Source organism: Dipodomys spectabilis, unplaced genomic scaffold, assembly GCF_019054845.1.
Source record: "Dipodomys spectabilis isolate Male_0828 unplaced genomic scaffold, ASM1905484v1 ptg000001l, whole genome shotgun sequence".
Taxonomy (NCBI): Eukaryota; Metazoa; Chordata; class Mammalia; order Rodentia; family Heteromyidae; genus Dipodomys; species Dipodomys spectabilis.
This window is the reverse complement of record NW_024870678.1, coordinates 16375761-16391451: the sequence shown is the minus strand read 5'-3', so window position 1 is coordinate 16391451 and position 15691 is coordinate 16375761. Positions and strand designations below refer to the sequence as shown.

Genomic DNA, 15691 nt, shown 5'->3' with positions numbered 1-15691 from the left:
TCAGGGCCTGGGCACTGTCCTTGAGCTTCTTTTGTTCCAGACTATCACTCTACCACTTGAGCCACAGTGCCACTTCCAGCTTTTTCTGTGTATGTATTACTGATGAATGGAATTCAGGGCTTCACGCATGCTAGGCAAGCACTCTACCACTAAGCCCCACATTCCCAGCCAGAAAAGGAGTTTTTAATGTCAGTAGCCTGACAGGCGACCTCATGGGCAGAGAGTAGCAGTTGGGCAGAGCAATAGCAGAGTTTTATAGGGGTGGGTTTATGTGGAGCATGAGATCAGGGAAGTTGTGGAAGGATTTAACATTTACAGTTATAGCTGCACAAACAAGGAGGAGAGAAATTGCATTTTGAAAGGGATACCATTTGAGATTGTAGCTACCTGAGTCACCTGTTTTCAGGCAAAAAAAAAACAACAACAAAAACCCTGTGTCATCTGATTTCAGGGAGGCAGTTTTGTTTTTGCCGAAGGTGTACAGTGGCAGACTGGGTAAGAACATGGAGGAGAAAAGGCAAACAAAGTTAAGTTTGTTCTTTTTGTTTTTGTTGTTGTTGTTAGTGGTGATCATTGTGGGTCTTGAACTCAGGGTCTGGGAGCTGTCCATGAGCTTTTCTTTTTTGTGGGCCACAGGGCTTGAATTCTGGGCCTGGGTTCCTAGGCTCTTTTGCTCAAGGCTAAGGTGAGCCACAGTACCACTTCCAATATTTGAGTGGTTAATTGGAGGTGATAGCCTCTTGGGGACTTTTCTGCCCAAGCTGGCTTTGAATCACGATCTTCAAATCTCCGCCATTTGAGTAGCTAGGATTACAGGCATGAGCCCCATGCACTGGGAAACTTTGTTCTTTTAAAAGTTCAATTGAAGTTTTCATACAGGCACATGATGTTTGTTTGTTTTTGTCCCATTTCTGTGGCTTGATCTCAGAGCCTCGATGCTGTCCTTCATCATCTTTGCTCAAAGCTAGCTCTCTACCATGTGACTCACAGTTCCACTTCTAGCTTTTTGTTGACTCACTGGAGATAAGAGTTTTGTGGACTTTCCTACATGAGTTGGCTTCAAACCACTTTCCTCAGATCTCCACCTCAGTACCTAGGATTACAGGTGTATGCTGCCAGCACCCAGCTACACAATGTCTTAACAGAGTAAATGTATATATCGATATATATATTTTTATAGAGTACATGTATATAATTTTATGGTTCATGCTCACTACTTACTTTCTTACTTGGTTACTTTATTTTGGGCAGTACAAAAGACTGAACACAGAGCCTGTCACTTGATAGGCAGGTGCTCCACTCCTTAAGCCACACCCTTAAGTCCCTTTTTGCATTGGTTATTTTCAGGGTTGGGTCTTCTAATATGTCTATGCCAAGTTGGGCTGTGATCTTCCTACTTATACTTCCCCATGTCACTAGGAATGACAGGTGCACATCACTGTAACCAGACATTGAGTTTCTCCCATAGCTGAGATAACTGATACAGGACATTGGTTGGAACTGAGTATCCTCAACTTTTATGTCCTGGCTTGCCTTAGACCACAACCTCCACATCTACCTCCTACATAGCTAGAATTACGGTCTTGTGCCCCAGTGCCTGACTTATGCTTGCAATTTTTATTTTAAGAATGTATAATCAGAATGGTTTAGAAATCACTGGTTGAGAAGCTAGAAGAAAAGAGAAGTAATACCAAGAGATAAGTATATGAAGACCTAGGAAACAGAAGAGAGCAGCATAACTGGAGGCTGAGGGGACTGATGAGAAGCTCACCGGTGTGAGAAACAGTATGTGGAGCAAAGACCAGGCTGCGAAAGACTGAGAGACTTAAGACAGAGGATATGGCAGAGGATTCGAGAATTATTGGTGAAAACACTGTTAGCTCAGTGAAAAGAAGAGGAATGAAAATGGAGCTGTGAAAGGAGATTATTCTTATTCAACTTTGACCAGAAATCATGAGACAATGGAGGAGACTCAGCTAATAGAAGTAAGTGTTGTTGATTAAGTCAAGCAGAGCATGGGAAGGAAAGGGGTCACATTCAAAGTAGGAGGCAGTTTCCCTTAAAAGAAGACAGGACAGTTGGGAAGTCAGCAATAAAGATAAGAGACAGAGCAGGAAAGCTGTGGGAATTGATTTCAGATGGCCACTATCTCAATGGATTAAGTGATTAAGTAACTTCTAAGATTGAGGAATGCCAGGCTTCAATAGGCCACATGATTAAAAAAAAGAGTGGGGTTTGCCATCTCCTCCCCGCCTCTCACACAAGAAAGCAGGCAGATCAGATCATTGATCCATGGCGAGGACCCAGGTGCCACTAGATAGTAAGGATTTCCATCGGAAACAAAGAGATATTTGGGGATTGTGGGAACAGGGAGTGGTGGGGGGGTACTAAGAGAAGATAAAGAATATTTTAGGGACTAGCAAAAAGTGTGAAATAGCAAAAGGCTCTTAGCTCCACTAAGCAGGTGGTAAGGACCCCAAGGTTAGGGAGAAAGCGAAGGCTGGAGGAGGAGGCTCCTGGTAGCAATGAAGACTGAGAGGGAAGAGCATGGTTAGCAGCAGTAAATGTCAGCACAGAGTAGAGTCTTAGAATCTGAAGCCATGAGGATGGAATATTCTGGAAGACAATGAAGGTTTTATTGTAGTTCCATTATAAGGAGTTAAAAGAGTAAAAAAATTAAAAGATAAAGAAAAGTCTAAATACTGAGGGTCTTTTGATTTCCTGCTGGGGTGGTGGGGGGAGACGTGAGCTGAAGAGGACATTCTAAGCAAAATGCAGGACATTCCTGAATATGAAGGGCAACACCAGGACTTCAGATACAGTAATGCGGACAAAGTGTGGGATGGGGCATACTTGAAACCGTACACAATAAACATGTCCTGAAGTATCCTATGAACAGTGTCCACTTGTGTTTTTCAGTTAAAAATTAGTTTAGACATGTTAAATAAGTTGTATAAATAAATATATGAGAAAGAGGATGGGGAACAGGGTCTTGAGTGAGAGGAATGACCTCCATGGGAGAGGGTTTTAAAGGAATGTTTGCAGAATTGAGTTGATGGGAGGTAGAAAGAACACTTCAAGCACCTCACTCTGTGTTGGGCACTTCCAGAGAAGCAGAGCCTTTTTATATTTTAACAACACTTGACTCCTGTCCTGTGAATGCTTGAAGAACTGGTGAGATAAATCATACTCAGCAACATGGTTTCTGGCTCAAGCAACAATGTAACAGCGGCCCAGATATATACTTTTAAAAGAGTAATGTGAGAGCCTATGTTTTCGCATGCAGAAGGTTAAGGTGATTTTGAATGCAATTTGAAGGAAATGAATTTGGAACAATTTGCCTAGCTACAAACCTATTATGTAGCACACGAAGGATTTCATCTGGCATCTGCGATACCCGCGACTCTGCTGGACACCGTTCAAATGCTATTCATATGTCCCCTAATTCAAAATTAATTTCAGCAAAAACTAATTTAACCCCCCAAAATGTGTCACATACTTTTGTCCATTGGAATTTCTGTTCCTGCAATTCAAAATTAGATTATTTGCTTGCCCTCTGGCCACCAATTACCCTCACAAAAATCTCTCATTAAAAATAGGAGCCCTGAATGTTTATGACCATACTATGTAAATTAATTACTTTTAAATTTGTTGGAAGGAAAAATAAAGAAGAAGAAAGATTTTTCTGTATACTAAGTGCTACTTCATGGTTCATACCATACCACAACATTTTAGGTAAGCTGACCTAGGGAAAACACCATGTTATCTGTAAAATAACCAGCCCTTTCCAATGCTTGTCCAGTACCTGGAGTGTTGTTTCTAACATCTTAGAGGCAATGCGGCTTTCTCATTTGTCTCACAACTCTATAAATTAGCTATCCATTCAATTCCTGTTTTAAGATGAAAATACTTCAATTAAATATCACTTAAAATGTCCTTTTCATTTTTGACTAAGTTCATAGAACCTTAGAGTAGGAAGAAGGAGAATGAAGTGATTAATTAATTAATTGGGTTTTCTACCCAAAAACTGTGAACAAGAATTCCTAAACTCTTTCAAAGTATAGGATTATACTGACATCTTGATTGGCAGGCTAGAATCTTATTTTTCCCAAGAAGGTGATCAACTCAATGTCAAATCAGGACAGAGTAACTTTGGAAATCTTAAATAAGCTCCTTTCCAGTTTCAGCAAAGAGAACAGAGGAATATGTTATTGAAATATGAGTACTGATAATCTCTTATTTTAATGCCTAACATGCTGTTGAAATAGGTATTAGAAGACAAGGATTTACAATAATATTACAAAGAAATAAAGGATTTCTTCCCAAGGGAACATGCAAAATCTTTATTATGCTATCATGGTAAGAGTGCTAATCATACTTCGACAGAGATATCTATTCTTGAATCTAATCCCAGCCAGTCCAGGAGAGATAGAAGGCCCAGTAATGGAAGGCTGTCATCTTTACCAGAGAAACTGGGAAAGTAGATACAGGAATCTTCTATTCTATAGCCTGATGTCTCTTGTATGATCCTAATGAGGGAAGAAGATAGATGGAAAACTCCAAATCTTTTATAAATGGCTGAACTTCTGGTGATACTTGGCACAGAGAAGAAAGGATTGAATTACAGTTGACTATCAACCACATTTGGGCCCAAGAATTTACTTTCAGTTGGGACAAGGATGACAGAGAAGGCAGTTTATGAGTGTATAGATGACTACAGAAAATTTCAAATTGTATACAAGAGAAGAGAGGACTACATGATTCCACTTAGATTGCTTTTCACAGTTTACATTCTTGCTTATTTAAGTATTTTCCTCAGAAAAAATGCAAACCTTTGTCTCTATGAGACTGGAACTTTATAAGGCATAATGAGATTTTTATTTGGGGCTATATTAATTCAGGGCCTTATGATTGCTAAGCAAACTCTATCCCACTTGAGCCATACCTCCAGTCATTTTTGCTTTAGGTTACTTTTTCAGAAAAGGTTTTGATATTTTTTCCTCTTGGAGCTAACTTCAGCTAGAGATGTCCTTACTTATGGCCTACCATGTAGTTGAGAATACAGGTGTGTACCATGCCAGGGTTCTTGGTTGAAATGAGGTCTTGCTAACATTTTGCCCAGGCTAAATTCAAACAATTATTCTCCTGATTCTCACTTCCAAGTGGTTCAGATTATAAGCATGAATAGCCACACTGGTAATCCTCTAAATTATTTGTGGTAGTTGAACCATATAACTAAAGACGCGCGCGCGCGCACACACACACACACACACACACACACACACACACACACACACAGTAGAGGATAAATTATGTCCAGGGTTATATATTTTTACTAAGCTGAAAAATTGATCTTAATAATCTCCTTGGTCATTACTTATGGTAATTCAACCATAAGAGAACTCTGTGCTCCAACACACACAGAGAAAGATTACCTAGAGGACTCAGTATTCTCTGGAATGATCATTGGAATATGCATATCAAGCTTAAGTTCCTCCAGATTGGTTTGATACTCCTTTAATGTATAATCTCTGGCATTTTGCTATTGTTCTTGTTTTAAGTCAAATTTAATTCCTTAAAAGAAATTTCAGGAGAAGTTCATTAAATAACATTTGAAATTTCTTGTGAAATATCTCTCAAATTTGCTTTCTGATTGAAAAATAAATAGTGTAATGGAGCAGTTGTTTGTATACACAGAGAAGAAATAGATTACATTTTCAGCTGGTTAGAAGAGGATTGTTATTTTTACAAAGCATAGAGGAAAGTACATTATATAGAATGCCTTATGTTGTTTTAAATATAATGGCTATTTCATCCTTGGCCAAGACAGGTCATTTGCAGCCCTCTAAGAAAATCAAGCCTCTTTGCCTTTGGGGAGAAAGGGCATAAGTGGACACAATCATGAACTGGGAATCTCAATAAATTTCATGGTAAAGGATGATTTTACTGAGCAAAAATGACCTTATATATAACATTAAAGATAAACATAGACAAAAAGAACTTTATTTTATTTTCATGGATGCCTTAGTGATCATAATTTTGGGTAATATTAATTTTGTTCTTTTTTTGTTCATGAGAAACATATTCAGTACCTTGTAATTAGATCATTACTTTCACAGGAACACTAAAATCAACATGAAAACTATATGCCAAGAATAACATGGAAAATAATTTAACAGTCACTTTGTATTAACAGCCAGGATCCTAATGACTCATTTCAAATGACTATTTAAGTGGAAAGTACACAGAATAAACAAGATTTATGTTATAAGTACAAATATAGAATGTTCTTAAAGGCTGATACGTGTAGGCACAAACTTATCTATTCTTCCATCTATACTTTGCATGCATTTACATTTTCTCAGTGTAAATGTATGGTTGAAAACTTGGTGTCATTGCTAGGGTTTTATTTCTTGATTTCCCCATGCCTGCAGCACAGAGGGCCCATCAGGTGACACAGTTAGTTCACCACCTGGTAGCATCATTAAGACCTATTTTTAGTCATCAGAAATGGGAATTACCTACAAATGACTGACCACCCTCTGTCTAAATTCTCTGTTTTAGCAATTTTAGGCCTTGTATTTAAGCCATTTAGAAACTCTCTCACCACCTTCTATGCTTGGTACCATAGATATGTGATTGTTTCATTTGCTAGTTAGCACCTCACAATATCACATGGCCATCAGAACACCTTAATCGTGTGTAGCCAAAATGACACTTGTTTAGTTCATGGGGCTGTGGGCTTCCCTGACTCTGATCTAGGCTGACTTAGTTCAACTATCTAGGATTCCTTAAATTTGTTGGTTGCTTTACCTTGGACAAGTGGGCTAACCTCCCATGGTCTAATGAAAGTGCAAGAATGAACAAAACCATTTCTGCAAGTGTCTTTGATGTCTCCATTTGTGGCAATATCCTGTTGGTCCAGAAAAAGCCACATGGACAATCTAGAAGGCAGAATAGGAGGGCATGCAAAGGACATGGACACAGAGAGCAGAGGATTGAGACCATGCATGCAACAAGTCCACTCCCTTGAAAAACTAATCTGATCACTCAGAGGGTAGCAAAAAGAACCTTGTACTAACTTTGTGTCACTAAGGAATGCAAAGACTCCGAGTCTACCTTTGAGCCCTGGCACTGTTCATTTTAACAAAATTATGTAATTATACTGATAATTTTCTTATTGGTATTTTCCAAGCTTTAAAAGCTTTTCAGTCTATAAAATCAAGCTTTTAATGAATTTAATTCAACACCTCATCCATGAAAGGAACTTTAGAGAAAAGTTATTCATTATCCTACCCTATAATGAGCCAAAATAGCTAATGTGGATGGCTAAAATTAATTGGCTAATTTTGACTGTGAATCTAAAACATCCTATACTCACATTCAAGTTGATAAATTTTAGTCTGAATTTGAGTATGAAGCAAAGTATTGAAATTCCTTGTCCTACTTTGCTCTTCAGTTTTGGCTCAAACTGATGATTCTCATGAAGTGTACAATGGGTCAACATAATGGCAAACACTAAGGTATTTCCCCCCACTGATAGGAATTATAAGAGCTATTGACGTCTTTATTATCATAAATTATGATGCTTAAATTGACTATAAGAGCTTTGTGAGATTCGCAGAATTCTTGTAACATGGATTGCAAATGTAGACTATATATTAAGATTTGTTCTGAGTTGATCAAGTAGATTCAAATCTGTAACCTAACTATTTAGAAGGTGAAGATGGTCATTCAAAGCCAGCCAGAGTTAAAATTTCCAGAGATTGCATCTCAATCAATGGCATGATGTGCTGGCACATGCCTAAACTGTGGAAAAAACAAAACAAAATGGCTGAGCTAAATATGAGCTAAATATGAGCTAAATATGAAGATACCTGTCATCCTAGCAACAAAAGGAAGAGCAAATAGGAAGATCTGGTCTGGGCATAAGAAATCCTATCTTGAAAATAACCAGTGCAAAAAAAGAACTCATGGAGTGGCTCAAGCACTAGAGTGTTGCCTACCTCTGACCTCAAACCTCAATACGACCAAAATAAAAACAAATAAAGAGTAAATTTCTTCTGAATAAGAGTTCAATAATATAAAAATGACATGGAGATTTTTATTACAGAGCTGGAAATATGATTCAAGTGTTAGAGTACCTGCCTAGGACATACAAATTCCTGGATCCAAACCCCAGTGTAACAAATATAATGATAATAATAATAATAATTAATTGTATAATATATTTAAAGGCTAGATTATTTAACTAAGAGACTATAAACTGGGTAAAATGTTCTAAGTGAGGAAATACTTTAGAAGCTTCACAAAGAAAAACTAATATCCACAAATAGTATTTTAATATGAGTTTCTGTGCTTAAAATAAGTTCTTCTTTGGATCAAGAAAATGTGGTATATATACACAATGGAATTCTTTTTTTTTTTTTTTGTCGGTCATGGGACTTGAACTCTGGGCCTGGGTGCTGTCCCTCAGCTCTTCAGCTCAAGGTGAGCGCTCTACCACTTGAGCTACAGCACCACTTCCAGTTTTCTGGTGGTTTATTGGATATAGGAGTCTCACAGTCTCTCCTGCCTGAGCTGGCTTTGAATCGCGATCCTCAGATCTCAGCCTCCTGAGTAGCTAGGATTACAGGCGTGAGCCACCAGCACCCAGCTTACACAATGGAATTCTATGCCTCCATCAGAAAGAATGACATTTCCCCATTTGTTAGGAAATGGAAAGGCTTGGAAAAAATTATATTAAGTGAAGTAAGCCAAGCCCAAAGAAACATAGGTCCCATGGTTTCCCTTATTTGCAGTATCTAGTATATGTATGAGTCAAGCAAAAAAGGTCAGATAAGTTGATGTTAGGAAAATGAACCCTTAGATATGTATTTAAATGTTTTTTTCTTTCATGCATTTGTTTCTAACTCATTTATAAGATTATTTCTTTGTTGCTTTGTATGTCCCTCCCCCACAGTATAACCCCTGCTTTCACTATATTTGATGTCGGTATAATTTGTGGAGGAGATGGGGAAAAACAAGTTGTTTAAGGATACAGGTGGACCCATTGCAACTATGAGAAGTACAAGTTGTCATGTGAAAAACGAACTTTACAACTTTGGTCCGGGGTGGGGGGGGTGGGAAGGGGGGGATTGGGGAGAGGGGCAGGGGGAGGCTGAGAAGGGATGTGAAGGGTAAACAAAGGAGGAGGCTGCAATGCTTGATAAGAAATGTACTCATTATCTTGCCCATGTAATTGTAACCCCTCTGTACAGTATGTTCACAAAAAATTAAAATTAAAAAAAAGTTCTTCTTCTAGTCACAGAAGTTACTTAAAATATTTCGCACCTAAATTTCCACAATGTAAAACGTATAACTTGCTTTGGCCGTACAGAAATGACTGGCTATATGCTAAATATTTATCCTCGTCATATCTTTAGGGAGCATGTATCTCGTACTGGTAATTTCCTTGTGAAATCAAACACGCTGGCCTGTGTCATTCCAGAGTCACCACGTGGATGTATCCAAGAAAATTCAGTCAAATCAAGCTGGCCTGGATTCCAGAGTACCACCTGGTTATCACAATGATTCGGCCAGGGTGGAGAAACAGAAGAGCAAGGATGAGACCCCGCAGTAGCAGGCACCACTCTGACTAGAGGTTAGTTAAGCCCCAGGACTGTGGTTTTAGTGGCCTGTCTGACAAAGGTACAGTGTACGTGTTTGTAATACCATTTGTTGGGAATATATTCTCATCTGAATTGACTACTGTCCTCCAAATCTTTTGGAAATGAAGTTTTAAGTGCAGCATGATATTAAACACTCACAATAACGATAGGGCTATTCATTGTTTTCCATAATGACATTTTTCTTCATTTATAGCTTTTGTGGCCCAAAATGTGTGTTGAGATTACTTCTATTTTTATGATGATGATGTTTTGATATCTCTACTAGAAGAGTGAACAAGATTCATGGCTTGAAAGGAGGTTCATAGTTGATATGTCTTGAAATATTTAAATGTGGCAGACAAGTAATCAAATGTAGGCTTCAACTATAATGGTTTCATTTATAGAGATGATGATCTGAACTTTTTCATTTCTGTAGAGAGATAAACAAGAGCAAATGGACTCATAGAGGAGTTGGTGACATTCAGTTAAGCTACCCAGACTAACTTCCATCTGGTAGAAATCAGGGATGAGTTAGCAAGAGAAATAAGAATTTTCTTTTGACAATATTGTAGACACACCAAACCAGCTCAATTTCTATTATACTTTATCTTTGAAACTTCATATTTAGTTTGCAGGAAAATTGAAACTGTAATTATTCTTAAGCATACTGTGTGTTCCTTTTGCCTCCTTATTTGGTTTTGTAACCAGCACACTTTTTTCTCCAAGGACATGTAAAAGTCAAAATACTAGATATAAAGTCTCTGAAGTGTTTCTGCTCCAAACCCTGTCTGTACAATCTGGATTCTTTCATGTAGTTAGCTTACTGGCTTCTGACATTCCTATAAAAATATCCCATAGAGCTTTTCTTATTACCTTTTCATTGACTCTCTGCGAGTGATAAAAATGAAATTCTGTAAAGGGCTTTGAAAACCATGCATATTGCAATTCCTCCACATTTCAAATACTAATCAAGTGTGACTATAAAAGAAACAACCACCGTAGTGAAAATTGCTGTAGCATGTTGAGACTCAAAGCCATTATTAATTCATTGCAAACTATTTTCTTTCTTTTGAGATTCTGGATCCTAAAAAAGTACCAGATGACACAATTCCTGAGATCAAAGTTTTTGTTTCAAGCTAAGAGAAACTTGTTATCTAATCTTGTGTGTGTGTGTGTGTGTGTGTGTGTGTGTGTGTGTGTGTGTGTGTGTGTCTGGAATAGTAGAGTGGCAGTCCAGCTCTGTTTCTTGCTGAATAGTGCAGAATATGTTACAGACTAGGAAAACCCCTGCTCTCAACCTATTTCTCATAGGCAATGGTTTTAAAGATAAAGACATAGAGGACCTGGGATTCAAGTAATGGTTCAAGGCAAATGGGATTTCCTAGCTTCACTCAAGAAAGTGAGAAGTTTCCTTTCTTAGGTTAATGTGCATATGTATTTGCTTAGAAATTATCCCTTATGCATATCTGTTTTTATTTGATTTCCCATCTGCAAATTCAATACATTGGAATCTTTTTGTTATGAATCATAATTGTATGACAATTTCATATATACAAGTTCATATATAAAATGCAAGAGTAGATTAGAGCATAAGTAAATGTTTTCAAATCTTATATAATATAGCATAGATGGCTTCATTTTTAAAGACTAATTGGATTCATACTTAACATATACATGCCTGGTATAAGTAGCTCATCTCTGAACATGTAATTCGGTAGTCTCCTTTTCGTTTGGGGTGGGCAAATGAAACCCTTTCTATGCTTTCTCCTCTTTACTTTTATCATATTTCACATAAAAGAAACGTTGACATAAATTTTGCCTTGGAAAGACCTGGGCAAGTATACAAACCAGACTTAATGGGAAAAAATACTTCAAGGGAGATATATTTTTGACTAAATACTTCATAGGTGATATGTTTCTGACTAGTACAATAAACATCACAATAGAATACATTTATATGCAACTGATCAAAACAGGAACTAAGCACATAATGAACGAAGAACATCATGCATGTACTTTCCTCCTGACAGAAGGAGGATCGCATGATATTCTCAGCAAATCCACTGATTTCCACATTATCAAAGTAAGCTATGATTTCTACAGATATTTTAATACCTCAAGAGAAATTTTTGTTTATTGTTTCCTCCAGTGAAGTAACAGAATCACTGTATGGATTTTTAAGTGCACAGTCTACAAAATAAGAGTAATTGCCTGTCATGTTAAAGCATTTGGACAATTCAGTCACTGTTAGGATTGTCTGTTTATGTGTTTAGTTGCAGTGATCATGATTAAGAACCATTAAGATGAATAGCAGCATCCATCAGTTATCTTATTAGGTGCCTAGTGCTTTTCAATGCAGAGTCCTAGGTACCATTTGAGAGGCTCACGAGCTTATTGGAACCATCAGTCTGACAAGTCCCTGATGGGTGATAAATTTGGCTACAATGTCAGCTAACTTGTAAGATGGCTTCTTGGGAGCAAGAGTAGGACAAGAACTCACGTGTCTTGGTTCCTGGACTAGTGCATCCCTATTACATATCAGCAACATAAGTAATTCCCATTGGAAACCATCAACCATGGCACAAATGTGCACTGTGTGTATCATGGGTAATGTGAAGAGCCCGGGGTCCAGTTATCTGTCTGGCTGTGTATAACTGATGATTTACATTTACAAATGATAATGGTCATATGTTATGACAGGTGCTGATCCTATACATGGGTTGTCCTAAAGGCTTTAAGTGAAAGTATCATTGATGGTGAAAAGGGAACATTTTAATGTGAAGCAATTGATTGCTATTTAAAAAAATCACTGGGCACCAGTGGCTCATGCCTGTAATCCCAACTACTTCTGAGGCAGAGATCTGAGGATCACAGGTCGAAGCCACTCTTGGCAAGAAAGTCCTTGGAACTCCTCTCTCTAATTAACTACCAGCAAACATGAAATGGAGGTGTGACTTACCGTGGTAGAGCTCTAGCCTTGAGTACAAAAAGCTCAATGCCAGTTCCCTGGCCCTGAATTCAAGCCCCACAACCAACCAGAAAAAAAAATCATTCTATTGTGCTACTTTGCTATTAATCCATGCTTTGAATTGTGGTTACTCTGAATATAGAGTTTTTACTATTCCTAAATATTCATATTTAGTAGCTTCTCTTGGATTTATGATAGGCAAGTGAAACATTTTGTGAGTAAGGTCTCTCTGTCTTTGTGTGTGTCTCTCTCTGTCTCTCTCTGTGTCTTTCTGTCTCTGTCTCTGTCTCTGTCTGTCTGTCTGTCTCTCTCTCTCCTCTTTCCTCTCTTCTCCTCTCCTCTTATAATATACTGTCTCTTTCTTTCTCTCTCTTTTTATGATTTCACTATGTGGCTCATCTAAGTATTGAATTCACAATCCTCCCTCTATCTTCTGAGTGCTGATATTATAAACAAGCACCACCACACCAACCTTTCACTTGTTTTTTGTTGCTTAGACATTAGCCATTTCCAATTTTTTTCTAGTGAGAGTGGCACTTGTAGAATCTTTGTAGCAAATTCAAGACTAAAAAAAATAACCAAAAAAATAACCTTTTTAAGCTTAATTAAAGTAGGGGTACTGATTGTCTGATTGTGTTACTTCAATATACTCAAATTTATTCTTTCAAAGATATGATATAGATCCTTTACAAATATTTGGCTAATGATGTACTTACAGGAATTCTTTATCTGAGACATTCAGTGTAAACTACTAGGATTAACATGAATGGCTGGGACCAAATTATGTAATGATATGATATTGCAGCCAGAAGAAGAAAGGGAGAATGAGAGAAAGAGAGAGAGGAAGGAAGCAAGGAAGGAAGGGAGGGAGGGAGGGAGGGAGGGAGAAAGGAGAGAAGAAAAGAAAAAAAACTTCAGGCAGTGCTGCCAACCTCTGCTTCTTTCACCATAAAGCTGATGAAAATATTTCACCAGATCTCATCAATAACCTTTGTAGTGGGTCCTTAATTTACTCATGTGGCTTGGTGTTTCTCACTTCCTATTTCATAGACACTACCATTAATTCTGCATGTTATTTTGCCCATAAATAGCTAGGAGTACAGTTGTGTGAGAGCAGCATAAATAAGTGGAATAAGGGTAAAGTTCAGCCCTCTTGAGTATGAACTGAGATGGCTGTGTTTAAATTTTTGGTTCTCCCACTTGCTAACTCCGTATCAGAAATAACTTGTCAAACTCCCTATGTTATTATTTAACATAATGAGTCAGTAAGAAGAGTGCTATCTATATTAAAGCACTTTTGAAGAGTACATTAGATTAAATAGGTGAAATTAATCTAGCACATGATAAAGTTTAATTCATTCAGTGCGATAGTAATGTAATAAACCATTACAAGTAGATTACTAAGGAAATCAACTCTAGTGTAGGAAAACTCCCTACCATATCTATACCAAATTTTGGTTATGACTACATGATGCTGTGGATTTGTAGTTTTTGAGTCTCTGTCTGCATTTAATTTTTGAGAACTCTGTCCTTTGGGGACACTAATGCCCCTTGTGAAGCTATGGACCTGGAAAGAGATGAAAAACTTTTTGGTAATGTCATTAATTGCTAAGTTTAAAGAAAATTCCAATTATGGGTGATGAAGTCCTCTGACACATTCTTGCCCTTTTTACCTCAGCAGCAATAAATTAAGGAGAAAACAGGTCTTCACTGATAATCAGCTCAGGAGTTATTTTTAGTGGGCAAATGTGTTCATTGGAAAAGTTTGCATTAAGCTCCTGGTTACACATTCAGTTCCCTGGGTTGATTTGTACTTGGGAGGTTGATTGGGAGAATTGCTGTCAGGAAAAACATCTGAAAAACAGAAGCAGGTCTAGGCAGGGCTGGGCAAATAATGAATCAAGATATAATAGTCACTGCCAATACTTCAGCCAAGTCCGCAGAGAACTAAGGAATTTGAGGACAGACCTCCCTCTATACATACCCCTGCATAAGCCAATTACTGGATACAACTGCTCCTGAGACCAGACTGTGACTGTAGGCATGGCGTCTTCTTTCAGCCAAGCACAACATACTTCAGAATAAGGGGATGATTATTTAGATATGAAGAGCAAATATTTATTATATATGAGTCATCCATTAACATCTGGTACTTTGACTGACCAAGTAGAAAGGGAGTTTCTTTTTTCTCCTTATCTATCCCTCTAGGAACTGGAATCTTAGCCAGAGAGTTTACCTACTTAAACATGCCTGTGTTTACATACCAAAGTATTCTCGATTGAGCAAATTTTATGCTCCTCCCCGCAATTCCATGTGAAGCCTCAACTCTGTTCCTTAAATTATTTTTAATCTTTAGACTAAATCTGCCACCACTTATGCTTCACACATTAGTCGACTGGTGAGAGGAACCTTGTTTCAGAAAACAAATACAAGTTCTGCAAGTTCTAGTCCCATCTCTGCCAAAACCTAAATGGATATCTTTTCACAAAGTATGCTAGAGCTTTACTTCCCTTTCCAAACTCAGAAGGAGTCTTCTTGCCTCCGAAACATTGTGAATGTTTCTGATTCAGAGCCTAGTTGATTTCACAATGCATTGACATTGCTTGACTTGATCCATCTCTTTCTAAGTAAGATGAACATACACTTGCTTCATTGAGCCTAGGCTCTTACTGGTTTTGGTCTATTAAACAGGTGAGAGGGGACAAACTCTGTAGGAAAGCTCTTCATTCAGAGCAAGGTAGAAGCTAGAGTAGAAGGAATGGACAGGAACAAATGTTAAAAAGTGTGCATACTGAAATGTCATTATTATCATGAAACATTGTTTATCAGTGCTATTCTAAAAGGTGCTCTAAATCAAATAAATATTTTTAAAGACTAGATAATTTTTAAAAAAATAAGTAATTACTTATTAATTAAAATATTGTATAATTTAAAACTGGGAACCAAAAAATCTAGTATATCTTGAATTCTATTCTTCATATTATATGGTAGTTTTATTTTTATTTTTATTCATCTCTAATTGTTTAATTAGAGAGGTTATATACAGCTGTAGGATACAGTGTGATATTTCAAT

The 15691-nt window shown here is 37.5% G+C and overlaps 1 protein-coding gene across 2 annotated transcripts in view; it reads left to right on the top strand.

The window, feature by feature from the left end:
- Positions 1-15691, top strand: part of Themis (thymocyte selection associated) — a 164675-nt gene that overhangs the window by 142893 nt on the left and 6091 nt on the right. Inside the window, exon 5 of one of the 2 annotated variants that reach the window (XM_042673925.1) lies at positions 9491-9643. The exons of the other annotated variant lie outside the window; for it this stretch is intronic. Coding sequence (XP_042529859.1) covers positions 9491-9622 — 132 coding nt within the window. The 3' untranslated portion in view covers positions 9623-9643. The remainder of the gene's footprint in view (positions 1-9490; positions 9644-15691) is intronic. 2 annotated transcript variants of the gene reach the window in all.